At 43.3% G+C, this 19,022-nt stretch overlaps 1 protein-coding gene across 4 annotated transcripts in view; it reads right to left on the bottom strand.

Annotated features, from left to right (window-relative positions):
• Window positions 1–3,135: 3,135 nt before the first annotated feature.
• MLPH (melanophilin) overlaps window positions 3,136–19,022 on the bottom strand; it is a 76,666-nt gene continuing 60,779 nt past the window's right edge. For 2 of the 4 annotated variants that reach the window (XM_083629158.1, XM_083629156.1), the window contains exons 12-17: window positions 16,843–16,998; window positions 16,210–16,302; window positions 13,512–13,604; window positions 11,822–11,879; window positions 6,543–6,640; window positions 3,136–5,670 (exon numbers count right to left, since the gene is read on the bottom strand). In XM_083629158.1, coding sequence (XP_083485284.1) covers window positions 5,644–5,670; window positions 6,543–6,640; window positions 11,822–11,879; window positions 13,512–13,604; window positions 16,210–16,302; window positions 16,843–16,998 — 525 coding nt within the window. In that variant the 3' untranslated portion in view covers window positions 3,136–5,643. The remainder of the gene's footprint in view (window positions 5,671–6,542; window positions 6,641–11,821; window positions 11,880–13,511; window positions 13,605–16,209; window positions 16,303–16,842; window positions 16,999–19,022) is intronic. The other 2 variants (XM_083629159.1, XM_083629157.1) reach the window with 1 other exon arrangement.

Genomic DNA, 19,022 nt, shown 5'->3' with positions numbered 1-19,022 from the left:
TTTATTCCTAGTTCTGCAAAAACATACTGGAGTGGAAGCACAAATTTACCCCATCCCTGTTTAATTCTGGCCCAAAGGGAATAACATTCTGGGGAGTGGAGAATTCTTCACCTCAGGCTGTAAGTTTTTGTGCTGTATGAGTGAAAAGTGTGTTTATATTGCATCTTTTATTTTGATGGCTGACAGATGATGAGAACAACACATAGTTTAAATGGTTAAGGAACACTTGTTGTTGTTTAGTCGTTTAGTCGTGTCCGACTCTTCGTGACCCCATGGACCAGAGCACGCCAGGCACTTCTGTCTTCCACTGCCTCACGCAGTTTGGTCAAATAAGGAACACTAGTCTGTAATATAAACCTACGGCTGCTACGATACCTAGGACAGGAGGGGAGCTGGAATGGCCTGATCTCTGGCACCAGGATTGTCTTAGTGAAAACTGAGAGACCTGACGGTGTCTCCAAATCCAAGTTTTGCACAGGGAAGTCTGGGAGCTTGCTTCATAGCCATAAATTATACTTCAGTGGCATTTTTGTTGTAGTTGCATGATTGGAATTCATTTGGACAAACTCTCCACTATTTGCAATGTTGTATTTTGTGGTTTCAGGATACTTTAGATTTTGATTGCCAAGGTCTGTCATGTTTAGTTTTTAGTACTACATAAGACATGAAAGTCAGGTTTTTAGGATTTGTGGTGTTTGTGTTTTGTATTAGCTGTGATGCAGTGGGGGCCTCTTTGGGCACAGAGAATTGCAGGGATGTTTGCGATAACCATATGCTAATGTTTAGGTTGTTGTCTTGAGCAAACAGTACATCAAGCTATTCTCTCTCTAGCGGGTTGCAGCTGTAACTAGGAAACATAATATTCCCTGCCCAGAAGGCCTGCTTCTGGACTTCAAGAAAATAGCGAGTTTCCCACATGGGACTTTTAGATAAAAGGGTAATGTGTCAAGGATTGGACAGGCAATGTATGTGTCAACATACCAGAATTAACCAACCAAGGCATTTCAAAATATACTATTTTATCCAAAAGCAGCACCTGATTTTCCAAAGACTGGTTTGAAAGGCACTAAAGGTACTTTTATTTATCCCTACCCAGAGCAGCTAGGAGCAAGACTGAGTTGGCCTGGAAAGCAATGTTATTGGGGGTCAGGCAAAGCAGCCACAAGAGCCGTCTATAGGGGTGGAGGAAAAATTGGATTCAGTTTGCATTTAAAAGTGAACCTGCCTAGTTTGCACTTTTTTTTTGGGGGGGGGGAAGTAAACCAAAACACAGTTACCCTTCTCCAGATTTTGCAAGTTATGAGGGCAAAAATGTATATGCTGTGCACAAAAATCAGAGGCAGTTTTAGGGTAGTGTAACCAGCTTGGCCACACTGAGCGCCACTTTGCAGACGGAGCCCCTACAATGCTGTAGAATGGAGCCCAAGAGGCAGGGAAGCTGAATTCGAGCATTGCATATGGCGGCACCATTGACTTCCGAGAGCCCAGAGTCCACCACTGTAAAAATGCATATATCAGTGGAGGCAATATATAAAAATATGTTTGTGTGAGGAAACTGCTTTACAAAATGTGCACAATAGGGGAAATTGCATAAGAAAAATACAAAGCAATGTGCTGGAGGATAAATTTGTACAGAAATCCTGATGAATTTTCTCAAGGTCTTTTTTAAAAAAAAGAAAAAATCATGAATTGCTGTGGAAATGCGAAGAACTGAACTTAAGATTGCCAGCCCTAGCTGTCAATGACTCCAGGGGTGTCAACTTGAATAAGATGTTGGGGGGGCAGGTAAGCCCTTCCCCACATAATTGATCAGAAGATGTGGCACATGCACACCATCTTAATGGCAAGGAGCCAGTGTGGTATAGTGGTTAAGAGTGGTGGACTCATAATCTGGTGAACCGGGTTCGCGTCTCCACTCCACCACATGCAGCTGCTGGGTAACCTTGGGCTAGTCACACTTCTCTGAAGTCTCTCAGCCCCACTCACCTCACAGAGTGCTTGTTGTGGGGGAGGAAGGGAAAGGAGAATGCTAGCCGCTTTGAGACTCGTTATGGGGAGTAAAAGGCGGGATATCAAGTCCAAACTCTTCAATGCCCAGTGCTTTTTTAAAAAAAGGAGATAAAAAGATGCCAGTAACCATGAAGTTGTTACAGTAAGTTTCACACTTTTAACATGGGGGGGGTTTGCTGGTATTGTGTACCCTTGATTACCCTCAGAAAAAAAGATGCTGGCAATGCCTATCAACTGTGTGGGTGCCCAGCCCCCTCCAATGTGCCTTTATTTACAGATGCAACCCACCCAGTATTCCTGAGGGCTTCTGAGGAACCTCTTCCCCCATTAAGGCCCTGTCCCTGCTTTGAGTTTTTTTCATTTCTTGGGAAGATTTTCTAGTGACATTCCAGCAAATAAAACTTTTGTGCAGAAACTTAGACAAGTCCTGAAATGACTGGATATGATTCACTTCCAGGAGATAAGGCAGAATCTCCATTTTATCCCACTGCACCAATCTTCTCTGAGACATCCTTGGAATGTCAGATCATCCAAACACAAGCAAAGAATTGTAATGAAGCAACCACTCTTTTAAAGGCACAGCCCATGCAGCCTTGGCTTTTCAGGGAGTCCCTAGCCTCTTCCACTATTAGGTTTACACCATCCCATTTTGAAATGCTAGGAAATACATAGCATCGTAGGCTGGCCTGAAAACCTACGACAAAATGCCTCTTTTGTTTTGTGTGCTGATAAACTATTAAGCCTTTCCATTCAAGAACATAAAGTGTATTACCTTGCTTAAAAGACCTGTGTTTGACAACAAACCTTCTGTGGTTCAAAATCTCACAAATCAGATTTGGACAGTATTCGGTCTGCTATCTGAAATAATTTCCTCCCGTTTGGAAAGCAAGATGGAAATATAAAGGGATGGTGTGCTATATTTCTCACTACCTGATTTCTTCATTTTCCACTTTGGCAGCAAAACTTTGTTTCCTTTATTATTATTATTATTATTTTAAATAATAAGACATTATTAGCACTAGCTGGTTAAGGCGTAAGTGTGAGCTGGTAGGCATGAAGTGCCCTCCCCTCCCCATCTCCCTCCAGAAATCAGGAAGGAAAAAAAGATACTGCAGGAAACATTGCTTAATAGGAACACAATGCCAGTGTTTATTGTATGATTTAGCATATACATATGATAGATACATGGATAGAGGCCAATGGCTTAGATGAGCAGAATGACTATGTTTTATCTTAGGCCAAAAGGAGACATTAGGCGATGTTCTTTACATCCTTTGTCCCGAGGGCTTCTCTTTAAATGGGTAAAGCAGTTGTGAGGAGCTTAAGGTTGGGGGCGGTCATTGCTGCCCCCGCCTTCCACTGGTCCTTTGCGCAACAGCTACGTTATCTGATAAAAATAGCCCTGGGGAAAAGAACCGTGGAACTAAAGGCAGCACGCACTTCTGCGCTTTGATTGCATCATGAAACTAATGGACATCACTGGAGGGGATGTGGGACACTTAAAAGGCTGATGGCAAATGAGACACATTTCAGGGTGCTGCTGCAAGGGGGAAATGTTTCCTAGCATAAGAGGATTCCTGCCAGCGATGCAGTGAGCTGTCTTAGCAGGAGCCTTTGGCGCTTTCTGTGGTTTGTTCATAGGGCAAAGCTTAACAAGCAAAGGAGGCAGGCGCACACATTTTAAGGGTTCTTTGTATACCCCTCAGTGTGGTAAAAATTGCATTCCTGTATCTCCATGTGTCTGAGCGCCAGTCACATAGGCGTGGTGCCATATAAATCCTGGACATTCAGGATGACACTGTATGGTTGTGTAAAAAAAAAAAAAGTTTGGCTTTCAGTAAAAGAAAAGAAATAAAAATGGAAATGAATAGAATGTGGAATTTGATGCACTTTAACAGAAACTCCAGATGGACTATGTGAGGACGAAATGTAATTGTGCCATTTGGCTCACGGTACCAATTTCTCTGGGGATAAATTTGCAAGTTTGTCATTACATTTGATTTATCCTGAGGAGGATTCAAAGGATACCTGAAGAAGACAGTACAATTCTATGCAACTCAGAGGTAAGCTGAAATCAGGCTTGAAAGCTAACTATCCTATCACTTATTTATCATGACAACTTGCAGAGGGAAGAAGTCAGGTCTGCAACTGTGAGCGTATCTGCCTATCATAATGTTTGACCTTCAACAGCAATTCAAATGTGCTTCCTTGAGCCTCTGCTTAATGTGCTTATCAGAAATAGGAGAAAGAATTTTGCATTCCTCTGCTAGAGCATATGGAATAGGGGATTCATTTCATATCTCATTTAAGCTCTGCTACTCATAAGCCTGCTCTTCATCCACCTAAAGCTCTGCAAAGACACATGCTACTATAACATGGAAGCAATGGCACGATCATGCAAGCATCTCTGCCTCTGCTCTGCCCAGTATTGTCTATGAGATGCCAGGGATCAGACCCTGAAAAGTCCTGACCTTCCACTCAGCCATGGTTCCTCCACTGTTTCTGCCATTTTACTTCCTGCCATTTTAGTTTCTCATCTCTCTCTCTCCCACCCCATAACTTTTTTTAAATGCACAGACCATTTCTGCAACTCTGAAGAGGCAGATGGCTTGCATGGAGAAATTTGAGCAGAAAGCCTCTCTGATTAATGCCTGTGCAACCATGGCCTGCACTCCTGCCTAAGCAGCAGAGCCCTAATATATTCCAGAACGAGGAAGAGCCGCAAGATGTTGGCATGCCAAAACCAACAAAGAGTTCTGTGAACCTTGAAGGCTGACAAAAACCTATGTATTGTGGTGTAAGAAGAGGGTCAGAGGACTGTGCTGCTCCTGCTCTCTTTGGTGGACGTCCCATGAGCATCTGGTTGGCCACTGTGAGAAATGGTCTGGTCTAGCAAGGCTCTTCTTGTGCCCTGCATTGCCATGGGGCTCCAAAACGGGCTCTAGTTCATTTATGATGCCATAGTAAATTTCTTAGTCTTCAAGGAACCACAGGAAGAATCCCATGTTGCACTAAGGCGATCAAACGTTCCATCAGAGCAAGCACTTTGACTTGCCAGACAGAATGTTCCCCCTCTCCTCCTCTGCGTGCTGTTCTGGGGGTTCTCTAGCATCTGATACTGAAAGGCAGCTAAGGATGAAAGCCCAGCATTCTGCCTTCTGGTTCCATATTCCAGACCCTCCTGATTACTGCAGGGCACTGTGAAATCCTGAGCACTGAAACCTGCATGACATGACTTTAATTCACCAGCCCAAATGACCAGAATATGGATGCATACTTTAGCAGTGCATGAAGAAAAAAACATTTTAGCTACGAGTCCTGTTCAATAGATGTGGGCAGGTAATTAAGTCAATCCTAGAACAGAAATCCCTTTTACTAAGTTGGGCTCTGCGTGCTGTTGCAATGACTGTAGGAAGCAAATTTCAAAGGGATGTTGCCCAGAGAATTCTTTTCCAACCTGTTTCTTTCCTGTTTCCTGACTCAGGCAAAGGGAGGGAGCAGTGCAGCCTTTTGCCCCCTGAAGGAAAATGTGTAGATCTAGCGCTGCAGGTGAACAGATGGAAAGAAGAAAAGAAAGAAAATAGAATGAGGGGATGAAATCTTGAGTTGAGGTCTTAGAAGACTTCATTCTGTTCAAGAGCGATGGGTCATCACAGGCTTCTGTAAAGGATCAAAACATTGGTGAGAACCCTTCTGGTATCAATGAGGATGGGCCAAAATTGTTCACCCACATTCCCCATCTCACTGTTTGCAGGGTGTGAAGGTGGTCGTTTCAGAGATACTCAGTGAGCAGGGACAAAACAGGGTGGTAAGCTGTTCTGGTTAGCTGTGCAGGCCCTGCCGTCCCTTCGGCTCACGTGAGTCCAGAGGAACAGTGGGGTTTGCACAGCTGACATGAGGGGAAACTTCTTCCCGTGCGACTGCTGAGCTGATACAGGCGATTCCCCATTTTATGCAATTTCACTGATGTGCACAGGGGTTTGAATGTAACCCCACCTAAATGGAGAGTCGCCTGTAGTGCACCCTTTTCACCGAACAGGGTTCTACTACTAATAAAGTTATAGCAAAAAAAGATACCCACAATGCTATTTTTCTTGTGTTGGAAGCACCCCAGGGCAATGTAAGGAACCATACTAAGACAGTTAAAGGGTTAAAGCAGACCCCAACAATGCACACATGTCAAGGACAAAACGTTTGGGCAATTATATGGCTGTCACCAAAAGGCATGGTACTTTCGTTTTGTGAAATTTCTAACCAGCTGCTTTTCATTCTGTCTAATGTCTGATAAGGAGTTTTGCATAATTCAAGGATATGCATGTTCTCGTATTAACAGGAGCTGGAGCCATGAAAGATTGTACCTCTCCCATTTTGAATTGCCTACATACTTATAACCTCTGATCAAGAAACAAAACTCCATTTTCCTTCTGCATCTCGATTTGGGGTGGCCTGCACTAACTCCTCTCTGCTGTCTCTGGCTAGTCTACTACCTTTCAGCTTACAGAAGGGCAATGAGCTGGATTCTGAATACTTGCCGCAAATATGTGATCTGCTTTCCTGCTTCTTCCATTTGGATTTCGCTGTGTCAAAGATCCTCTGTAATTGGAGTTCCGAGCAAATGATTCAGCATTGTCTTGAAAAATGGAAGGCAGAGGTGTTTGTTAGGACATTGCGACTGACTGTTTTGCTTTTTCTAGAACCATCTGCTTGGAGAGGAATCCTTTGAGGTGTTGGAAAACAGGAGGCCTATCTGTGAGCCCATTTATCCATCTAGGTCAGATGGCTTTCTCCACATTTCCATCATTCAGAGGTTTTGCTGACTGAGTGATTCATGGTCTATTCAATCACAGGGAGTGGGGGGGGGAGGGAGAAGTCTGATTCAGTCCACATTTAAAAGGGAAAGTACCAAATTTGCACTTTCCCCAAAAGCAAGTGAACGGAATGGATTGGAACAGCCATCTTTTGAAGTTTGCACTTCTCTGAATCTTGCAGTTCTCCAGCCAAGTAATGTGCAAAAAGTTTGTATGCTAGGTAAGGTGGCACACAAAAATATGTAATAGAAGGAGAAATCTGAAAATTAAAATACTGGTGAATTTTCACGAGGTCTTAAAAATAAATAAACTGCAAACTGGTGTGGAAATGAGGAGCACTGAACTTAAGCCTGGAAAAATGAGAAACAGGAGGAAAGCGAGATGGGTAGATTTCCCCTTCCCTAGTCACAGGACACTAAGCTGAACTAGTCTGTGGCTCCCTACTATTTTTCAGAAGCTCGCTCTTATCAACACTGGAATTCTTTTTGTGGCCCTCCATTACTGATACACACAAATATTTTAAGATGTAGCCTGTGCACAGTGCTGCCAAGTGCATTATCTTGCCGTCATCTTTGGAACAGTTCTGTGATGTGAGAATGACCCCTGCCATATTAGGGGGAGGAGAGGCTGAGTGAGAGGAAGGTCTCTTTTCTGAGGCCACCTCGGTTCATGGCAGAGGTAAGATGTGAAGCAAGGACTCCCCAGTTTGTAGCTCAGTGCATCAGCTCTTAATATTTTTTTGAGCACAGTGAGTTCAGGCACCAGCTAGAGAGGGACACAGATGACTTGGTTTCTATAGCTTGGAGCTGGCTGGCATTTCAGGGTGTGGGGAATGACACAACATGGGCACAAAATGTATCTTGCTGGCAGCATTTCAGGACACATTTATATAGCAATTTATACCGCATGAAGTTATTTATACCAGGCCAAAGTACCACTCAATGTGGTTAACATTTTACATTCTCTTATGACCGGGTGTAAATGACTATGGATCAAATCTAATTGTCTGTGAAACCTAATGAAGGAAACAGCTGAACCCGTTTATAGGTGGCCGTTTCTAAGATTCAGAGGGCATAGCAACACTTCAAACCTCAGACTAGTCCAGTGAGAAAAGACTTCATTCTCCTTTCATGAACAATGATGCTGAGACTTACCCCCCACTCCCCACTTTGTAACATGACTGTGAGGGAGGTCTGGTTGAGAGAAGGTCTGTCATCTCTTGGTGGCTTCATGGCTAAAGGTAAAGGTAAAGGGACTCCTGACCATTAGGTCCAGTCATGGCCGACTCTGGGGTTGTGGCGCTCATCTCACTTTATCGGCCGAGGGAGCCGGCGTACAGCTTCCGGGTCATGTGGCCAGGTTGACTAAGCTGCTTCTGGCGAACCAGAGCAGTGCACGGAAACGCCGTTTACCTTCCCGCCGGAGCGGTACCTATTTATCTACTTGCACTTTTGTGCTTTCGAACTGCTAGGTTGGCAGGAGCAGGGACCGAGCAACAGGAGCTCACCCCGTTGCGGGGATTCGAACCGCTGACCTTCTGATCGGCAAGTCCTAGGCTCTGTGGTTTAACCCACAGCGCCACCTGCGTCCCTTCATGGCTAAGTGGGGATTTAATTCCAGATCGACTTGTTTTAAGCCCAACACTCTAGTCAGCTACACTGAACCCACACTTTTCAAGACACTGTCCAGTAATCATTCCACTAGTCTGTGCTGCACATGGGCACAGAGATAGGACTTCAAAAACTGCACTGGCCAAATTTGCAAAGTCCCATCTTTTTTTAAAAAAGCATGCCTATTTCTGCTGCAGGATGAATCTGGCACATGTAAATAAAACAGCAGGACAAGATTTCAGTGTACTATGGATGACTCAGAGTGAGTGGCATAATATTTTTGCTTGCTAGCCCAGACTGGGCCTATGACATTATGCTATTACCATAAGAATAATTCAGGCAAAGACTATGCTTTCAAGAACACAACTTCACTTCTGAGCTCTAGTTGCAAACTCTTGAACCTTCATGGAACTACAAAGGTGAGAGAACATATGTTGTGTTATGATCAGGCAGTTTTCTGGTGAAATGGAACCACCTGCAGCCAAGTCCAGGCATTCCTTGAGGAGGACACCCTAAACTGCTCACAAGGGAAAATGGGACTATGTTGGTAGACCAATACAAGAACTGACAAACTGCACTCTTGTTGCAGATGTTGGGGGACTATACCTGCTCGTCTGTCTATCTGCAGAAGTATTCCAAGTGACTTACAACATAAAACCACAAAAGTACAGTTAAAACCCACATCAACATGTTAAACCATGAAACTCCTTAATACAGCCAATTATCCACCACTAAAAAAAAAATCACATACAATTCATAGCATAAAAGAGTACTGTAACAATGACCAAAACAAGAAACACCCAGTCATTTTAAAATGAGCTTTGACACACAAAAAAGTTTCCCCTTGTTCTGAAAGAGTTATACAGTGGTACCACGGGTTACAGACGCTTCAGGTTACACACTCCACTAACCCAGAAATAGTACCTCAGGTTAAGAACTTTGCTTCAGGATGAGAACAGAAATCATGCGGCAGCAGCAGCGGGAGGCCCCATTAGCTAAAGTGGTACCTCAGGTTAAGAAGAGTTTGAGGTAAAGAACGGACCTCCAGAACGAATTAAGTTCTTAACCCAAGGTAACCCAAGTTGCAAAAGCCTAGCTGGCCAAAAACTAGTTGTGGGGTCACCCCTACTGGTGGCACACGTCCACAGGGATCTACCATGCAGTCATGAACAAAAGCAACTCTGCCATAGACGAACTCAAGTGGTCTGGGGACATATTCTGACAAGACTTCTTGACCTTGGGCACATATGCCTCACTTTGGGCATCAATGGTGCCCAGATATAGAACTTGTGCCAGCATATTTGCACGGGCAATGATTGGGACCTCATTTCCATGGATTCTGCATGTATATTTTAAGAAGTAAACATCTGAACATGAAGTAGTTTGAAGTCATTGGGTCTGAAGTATGAAACAGTTGAACTATTCTGCAAATGGAGGGGGAAAGATTTTGCTGCAGCTGTTTAAATCAGCAACTTGAAACGTTGGGGTACAAGTGTTCATTATTTAGCTACTTGGATTTCTACATTTATTCTTGCTGTGGCAGCCAATAAATGCTTTGGGTGGCACTTAACTGGATCTGTCTATGAGTGGAACAAACTTCCCCTCATGCTGTGGGATTTCCCCTTCCTCTGGAGCAGATTTGCACAACCTGGAAGGTTGAAAGAGGAGAAGAAAGAGGAGGTCCTGTTGCTGGAGGAGGAGTCAATGTGAACTATGTTGGAGATCAGCCTTCGGATGGAACTATTCTGCCAGAAACCTTTGCACAAAGTCACGAAGTCTGATTTCTAATCAGAAAAGTATTGCCAACAAGACAAAATCAGGGGGGTGGGATGGGCCAAAGGGGAAAGCAGAGTCCTGCAACACACACACACACACACACACACTTCTGTTTGCGATTCAGTGTGGTTCCTTAGAAGCTTACGCATTTTTTCAATAGGCCTCCTGAAATAGGGGGTAAAGCAGCAACACCATAATATTGTGTTTGCAGATTCATGTCATGCAAAAGTAATAGTGTTCACACTGGGGTGTTCTGTTGCTTTTAAAATCCCACCAGGACTCCCTCTGGGATGGGACTGCAGCACCATTAAAGACAAATGCATGAAGTCAGATATCTGAATCTCTTCCAAAATAATCTTCCAATTTACTACTGTCTGTTTCCAATTTCTCCTATCTACATATTTCCCTCAGCTACTTGGTACAACATCAACCCCTGGGAGAGAGGGCAGGAAGATATGGCTCCTCCCCTTCCAGTCTGAAAACTGTGAGTGATTAGGCTCCTCGCCTTTGACTCTCCTTTGACTGTATTTTCAATCTATCTGCATAAGCAGAGTGAAAAGCCAGCCAGTTTATCTTTCTGCCCTTTAAGGGCAAGACTGGGTGACTTCTTCCGGAACAACACAAAAGACATTGCACAGCCCAGATCAAGAAACATACTCCTTCACCATTCAAGTTTAATGGTAAGGATTTGGGGCTCTGTGGGAGCATGACTGCTTTTTCCCATTCCCCACCAGCCCTTCTACAAAAGGGGTTTATCGTTAGCATTTAATAATACCAAACACGTGTACAGTGTGCTTCAAGTGTTCAACACACTGGCCTATAGATCTATGAAAACCACAGACAAAACATCTCTGCTCACTTCAGTGCTGTGACTGAGATGAGCTGTGAATAAGGAAGCAAGAGGCAACTTACCCACAGGAAATTACTTTTGGAAATTTTGCAGCATTTTACCATTGTGGGAAAAACATGGGACACCCAGGGGTGCAGGTGGGCAGCTGAACACAGTGGTCTGAACTTAGTTAGAATTTTTAAGAAGAGTCACTGTTGCCAAAAAATTTTTTGGGGAAAAGTCACAGAAAACCTGAAGAAGAAATGGCTCATGGCATGGATAGACGTATCAACGTTTCATTCGTAGCCTACTCAAGACTTTAAATTTTACTTGGCTACAAGTCAGTATAAGCCCATTTTAGAATGAAATCTGAAAGGTAGAATGTTTGAAGTCAGGCCAAGAATTTGTAAATCTGTCAATTTTATGTTTTCCTCTTTTTCTTAGTTCATTGTGAGCAATTTAAAATTTCTCAAGAAAATTGATTGATTTTGAAAGTTATAATACTTTTAAAGCTGTCTTGTGTTTTATATTATCAGACAATCCTGTAAAAAGACTAACTTTCAGAGAGAGATTTTGTGGTTTTCTTAGTTGCTCAGAACATTTCTTTGTATGTGGACAGATCAGGGTCCACAACTTCAGAGACCCCCAACAGACAATAACTGAACTCTAGCTATACTTTGGACAGCCATTCCTAAGCGGGGGATTTCCAGGCTTACTGCAAAAACTCTCCCTCTCCAAACCACTAAGCATTTCCCTCTACTTCGTACATAAATAAGTACAAGTCTTACTTGCAGTTTCAAGTGAAGTGTTGAATTTTCTCCTCAACACATGTGGCATAGACATTACCTAAAAGGAGTACAAACTTAATTAGAGTGCAAACAAGCCAATGTGTGGATCAGCATTAATCGTGGCTCTTCTACCTTAGCTTAAGCACAGCTTTTCTGAAACTTCATTCACACCTGATGGACGGTCATGCCCATCCCACCATAACATTTATATTACGGAGTGTAAGCACAGTTAGAGACGTTAGGAATGTTAAGCAACCTATTGAGAGCCAGTGTGGTGTAGTGGTTAAGAGCGGTGGACTCATAATCTGGTGAACCAGGTTCGATTCCCCGCTCCTCTACATGCAGCTGCTGGGTGACCTTGGGCCAGTCACACTCTTCTGAAGTCTCTCATCCCCACTCACTTCACAGAGTGTTTGTTGTGGGGGAGGAAGGGAAAGGAGAATGTTAGCCGCTTTGAGACTCCTTCGGGCAGTGATAAAGGGGGATATCAAATCCAAACTCTTCTTCCTCTTCTTCTTATTGTTCTCTCCTTCCCACCACCTCACCTCTATGGGATGGTGGATTCCAACTACGTTCAGCCTAGTCCTGTTTGCAGTTTTATAATGTTGGGTGTCAAGAGACCAACAGAAGTACTGCTAAGACCTTGGGACTCGCATTCCATAGTTAAGGAGACGGCAGGTTTCTGCTTTGAGGTTCCTAGGGTATAGTTCGAGTGGTGGGCTTCAGTTTATCTTGGTTGCTCTTAGCTTGTGTTCTGCCTTTCCTGTGCATTTATGTTTGGAGACAGCAAATAACCTGCCCTTTAGACTGTTTAAAATGTAGGAATGCCCAGCTATTCTTTCATGTGTGTGGGGGGGGGAGGATATACACCCCCCCAACATGCATAAGCACACCCACCCTTATATATAAGGCACTCCAAGGAGAAAGGGTCCAGTCCTGCAGTCCTGCACCTTTTTAAAGCATTTGGCAGTCCTACATATTGTGTATTTATACTTTTATCTTGGTACCGTATTTTTATCTTGTTTAATATTTATGTAAAGGGTGATGGGGTGGGTGGGATGCTCTTAATATGGCCCCTTGCATATCCATTCCAGCAAACATCCATTGTGATATTTTAGGCAAAATGTTTTTTTAAAAAAAATAAATCTAAAAAATATTTTAAAAATTAAATCTGCACCCTTTAAAAAAAAAATTCAAAAAATCGAAGGCACTTATGACCTGAGGGCTGTCCTGGCTCCTTTTTACTTTAAAAAAAAATTCTGGCTGCTTGGGTCACAGCCACCTTTCCCTCCTTACAAGGCCATTGTAAGGGACACTCTACTGGGGGCAGCCATCTTTTTCTCCATACACAGACCCAGGAATGGGTGACAGGCTGAAAGACATGTCTGGTTCCAGGACTATATAGTCAAAGGATTTCAATGACCAACAGCAAGCAGCTAGACATTGTTGTTGTTGTTTTTAAGAGAGTCAGGAAAGCCCTTGGACCACCCTACAAAAGCACAGAGAGAGGTTCAAAGTCGCATGCCAATGTTCTGTTCTGAGCATAATCCTGTTTTGTCTCTTTTTCAGTTTTATTCAGTTTGCATTGTTTAATACCCGTGGGGGCCCCTAACACAGTTTTATCTCTTGGCCAGAAAATTGCTAACGGATTCTGGTCTTGCTTGCCTCTCAGTAAGGCACGTGCACTCACTTTGAAGTCACCGGCTGATGCTGCGACAGGAGTGTCTGGACTCTGATCTTCTAGAGAACTATAAGAGTTCCTGGGAGGCTGGAGGATAAACACCTTGGGGATGGAAGAAATGAAACATATTGCTCTGCTTTGCTGTAGAGCAAAAAACTGACCAACAAGCACACCTCAACTAGAAACCGGCAAGTTACGTCAAAATGGGTCACCCCTCCCTTTTCTGCTCCCTCAGCCCCAGCCCCTGGCTGGTGTCCTGTTCAGAGAGTACCTGGCTTCTGGCCTGTGCACCTCCACCTGCTATGTGCAAAGCCAAACTAAAATGAGGTATCTATATAATGTCATAAAAGGAGTGAGACTGTTCCAAGAGTATGCCCTGGTGTGGGGGGCTTGCATGCAGAGTCTGGGGCTACTCTTGTAGCCAAGGGGCTACTGGCCACGATGGCTCTGCTCTGTCTCCAGCGTCAGAGGCAGCCTGCCTTTGAATTCAGGGATTGCAAGCAGGGAGACGGGCTGTTGCGCTGGTGTCTGTCTTGCAGGCTTCCCATGGGCATCTGGCTGGTCACTGTGAGAACACGAGGCTGGACTACATGGGCCTTTGGCTTATGTCCTTTGGTGATTAAACTTAGGTAAATCCTGATTCCTACATAATATTCACAGTGCTGTGGATAAGGGCTGTAACCACCAAACAGTAGTACGTGTTAGTAATATTAGTATTGTTATTAATATTTGTTAAAAGTTTACTTCATAGCAATTGCTTTGACTTTTGTCCACAAACCTGCTTTCTCCACCCATTCTCTTTTGCTGCCTCTTATGCCTATAGCTTCCTCCCAGAACATCTCTCAGACGTTGCCTTTCTGCCTTCAAGCACTAATGCATCTTAACTAAGATATCCTTGACTTAACTCATTGGTCCTTATCCCCAACAGAAACAAAGCCTAAGTCCACGTAATGGCATTTGCCTCTCCTTCTCTGCTCTTGTTTTTTTTTTTTTAAAAAAGATATTTATTGAGATTTTACAAAAACATAAGTTTACAAAATAGAAAAAAGTCACATAGAAAGAAAAAGATACAAAAAAGAAGACATAGAAAAATACATAAAAAAGAAGAATAAAAATACAAAATACAAAAAAACAAATAGATAACAAAGAATTAAAAACAAATCCGTTTTTAGTGACTTTAAACTCATTAGCTTGTTTCCTTGACCTCCTCACACCTCCCCTTTTTGTATTCCCATTTAAATAGTCAGATCAGCAAATCCTTACCCTCTTTCATTTATCTTAACTCTATATCTTAACATATTATAACTCTATATTTTCATCCATTTATCAATTCATTTTTGCATATTCTTATTAACTTTGTTGCTAATGCCACTTATCTCCTTCTCTGCTCTTGCCTTCCTTCCCAAACCTCTCCAAAGCTGAAGTGTGAACTCAACGGGGCAGGGACCCAGTTTTTGCTTATGTTGCCCTATAAAGAGCTATATAAATGAAATGATTAAGAACTCAGGTGTGAAGCATAATACTGAACGTGCCTACTCTGAAACCCCACCAAGTGCAATCGGACCTACTTATGACGCAGTTAAAAAATGGCGTCTCGCCATGACAGGTCTGCCGGAGGAAGAAGGACTGGGGGAGGAGATTCAGGATTGTTTGAATGAGAAGGAATGTTGGAATGTAAGTTTGACCTGACAGAACCCCCAGAATCATTTGATTTATTCGGTAAGCCTGAGAAAAATAAAGGACAGATCGGAGATTAATTTTGTTTATGGAAGCGTTGTACAGAGGCTGTCCCGGATTGATATGATTTTTGGAAGAGTACAAAACCCACATAGAATGCCAGCTTCTAACCTGCTTGTGAAAACCATCAGAGATCGCAAAGAAAGGAATTTATGATAACAACAAGAAGAGAAAGGAAGTAACAAAGGACTATCCGGATTAAACTGGACAGAACTGTCTAATTAATGCAGCAAGACAAGTGATAGTTTTGGACTCGAGCTGAGCTTGATGTATGGGTATTCCCCCCCCCCAAAAATATTTGGCTGTATAATTTGGAATTAATGCGATATGGATAATGTGATGTGATTGGCCTGTTAATAAAAAATATTATAAAAAAAAACCAAGTGCAATCGGACCTACTGCCAGGAAGTATGCTGAGAATCACGACCCTAGAAAGTAACAAAGTGTTGTCCACAGGCAAAGTGTCTTCTTCACTGAAACCCATTTATGGAAAGCCTTCCATGACTCTAAGCTCAGTCCCTGACCACTTCCACATTTAGCCGTGGGGAAATGCTAGTGTACCATTCCATTACTGCAGCTGAATTTTATTTATTACTGCAATACTAATGGCCTCCAACCTATTTTAAACTGAACTACATTTACCAAAAGGCCTCCTTCCAGAGTTCATGATTACCGTATTTTTTGCTCTATAAGACTCACTTTTTCCCTTCTAAAAAGTAAGGGGAAATGTGTGTGCATCTTATGGAGCGAATGCAGGCTGCGCAGCTATACCAGAAGCCAGAACAGCAAGAGGGATTGCTGCTTTCACTGCGCAGCGATTCCTCTTGCTGTTCTGGCTTCTGAGATTCAGAATATTTTTTTTCTTGTTTTCCTCCTCCAAAAACTAGGTGCGTCTTGTCGTCTGGTGCGTCTTATAGAGCAAAAAATACGGTAAGTATTCCCATTCTTTGCAAAACTCTAGTCTACTCACCTGGGTGCTTGATTTCTTCTTAGACTTTTCCACTGGTTTAACAGTCAGGCCAGCAGCACTGAGAGCAGCTATTCGAGATTCTATATCGGATACCTTGAGAGCAAAGAGCCCATGTCATTTCCCAATGAAGGTAGTTATGGTCCAGGTAAGCAGGACATAAAACACCAGACATTCTCAAAAGTGTGCTTCATTCAATGCGTTTTATGGGTTTCACTCTGATTCCATAGCAGTAACATGGAGGTCATGTGCAGGCAGTGGTAAGACATGACAGGAAGAGACTACATTTTTATTAGAACCAATTATTACTTTCCCACCACCCCTGTATCTTCATGAATCATCCCATAAGGGGGTTTCAAGTGTCAAAGGGACTAGTTAAGTCTGATTTGGGCTAGGAACTTATCAGCACTTGGAGACCCACTACAACAAAAGTAGGCTGACTGGCAACGTTTTGGGGTATATTGCTTCATATATTGTAACTTCTCACTGAATTGCGGATGTTTTATCAGTTTTTTTTATGTTGTACGCAACTCTGAGCTCCTTTAGGAAGAAGGGTGATCTATATTTACAAATAATAATGATTAATTTTCTGCTTTTGTTTTTGAAAGTTTTTGACTTCCCCAAACCAAGGGTTACCTCGCTCTCTGTGTGCTGCACTTGCGCCACTGCAAAGGCCACTTTGTCTTCCAGTTCAGAGAGCTCCGAGTCGGTGGTTGTGCTGTGATAGGCACCATGGCCTCGGTCTCTTGGCCTCTTCTCTAGCCCAGATGCTTTTCCCGCAGAAACAAACACCTGGAGCCAACAATATTAAGTCACCTTCCAGATACAGATTTTTAAAATATTATCTCCCACATTTGGACTAATGTCTACACTCCCATAAGCCCTATCTATGCAAGGCTACAACGGAGCTGGAAACAGCGAAGCCCAAATGATCAAGGGGTCAACGTATCTTCCTTGTGACAAAAGGCTTAAGAATTTGGGGCTTTGGGGTTAGGAAAAGAAGATGACTAGGGGAGGGAGAGGATAGAGGTTTATCAAAGTAGGCAGAATGTGGAAAAAGTGGACAGACAAATTATTTTCTTCCTCTCATATTGGAACTTAAGGTAAAGGTAAAGCGACCCCTGACCGTTAAGTCCAGCCGCGAACGACTCTGGGGTTGCAGCGCTCATCTCGCTTTACTGGCCGAGGGAGCCAGTGTACAGCTTCCGAGTCATGTGGCCAGCATGACTAAGCCACTTCTGGCAAACCAGAGCAGCGCACGGAAATGCCGTTTACCTTCCCGCCGGAGCAATACCTATTTATCTACTTGTACTTTGACGTGACTTAGGATCGTCTAATTAATTTGATTAGGAGCAAATTCCGGAGAGACAAAATAAAGAGTCATTTCACGTAAGGCAGTGTTAATCCATTAAATTCATGGTTACAAGACACGGTCACTAGCTCAGACAACTGGAGAAGGGAACTAAATAATAGGGAGGCTTATCAGTGGCTCTGGGCCATGGCGATGACACTGAGCCTCCAAGCAGAGGGGCAGCTGGTGCCTGGGCAACCACGGAAGGTGGCAACTGTGCCACATAAGCCCCTGTTTGCTTTGCAACTTCTGCTCTGGCATTTCAGACACCTGCTTAGTCACCTGATGGGTCCCTTACCTGGCAGACCAACAATTTACTATATAAGGTTTTCTCTCTTTTTGGTAGTTGCCAAGTCTTTAGCATTGGCAGAGAGGGTGATAAAACAGCGGATGGTTTGAAGGTTTTCTTCTTAGCGAGATGGCAGTGTAACTGGGTGTGTGTGTGTGTGTGTGTGTGTGCCTTCATGCCAACTATTTTAAATGCTGTATTTTAATACAGCCCATAATATTCTATTTACATGTCCTTATAGCTTTTTATCTATCTATTTATTTATTTATTCCATGGGATTTATTTGTTGCTATCTACTTATTGCTTAAGATTTAAGTTGTATTTCTTTCTTTCCCCCTCAGTTTCAAGTCAATATCCTTACTGCTTGCAGCTCAAATTTATTGCTGGTTCTGGTCTATTGATCATAATAAAAATGAATGAATGAATGAATGAATGAATGAATGAATGGCACAGTCAAAGGTGTACTTTACAACCCACCAAAGCCCTGGATTAGCTGTGCCTGACCAGTAAGCCCTGCTAATGACATGAAGATCCTTTGTTTCTGCTTCTCACAAAGATCCCATGGAGCATAGTTTCATATATAGTCGTACCTTGGTTCTCAAATTTAATCTGTTCCAGGAGTCCATTTGACTCCCAAAATGGTTCAAAAACCAAGACATGGCTTCCAATTGGCTGCAGGAGTTTCCTGCACTCAATCAGAAGCCATGTTGAACGTTCGGCTTCTGAAAAACGTTCGCAAACTGGAACACCCACTTCTGGGTTTGTGGCGTTCGGGAGCCAAAATGTCCGAGTACCAAGGCATTCGAGAACCAAGGTACAACTGTACATGGTTTCCAATACCTTACGGGCCAGCAAACAGGTGCACTTTGGCCTCTCACTCACTGGATCATCACCTTGTCATGGTGAGTGGGCTTGCACATTCCTATAACCCTTGTGAGTGAAGCCATCGGGAGTCTCGTACTCCCAGCAGGGTCACCCAAGGCAGTAAGGTCAAAGGGGAGGAGCTAGACAAAGAATGATCCAAGAAGTCCTCAATGGCAGCGCAGGCAGACGATAACAAGAGGTATGTTACAATGGCTGTGAAGGCGGATGAAGGCTGCAGCAGATAGGAATCTACTGGTCGTCGTGATTTACTTAGGCCATCGGAAAAGAGCCTTACTGCGAAGACTGTGCATT

This window comes from Podarcis filfolensis (genome assembly GCF_964270895.1).
Source record: "Podarcis filfolensis genome assembly, chromosome: 1".
Taxonomy (NCBI): domain Eukaryota; kingdom Metazoa; phylum Chordata; class Lepidosauria; order Squamata; family Lacertidae; genus Podarcis; species Podarcis filfolensis.
Note: the sequence above shows the minus strand (reverse complement) of the source record. Positions and strands in the feature narration are given on the sequence as shown.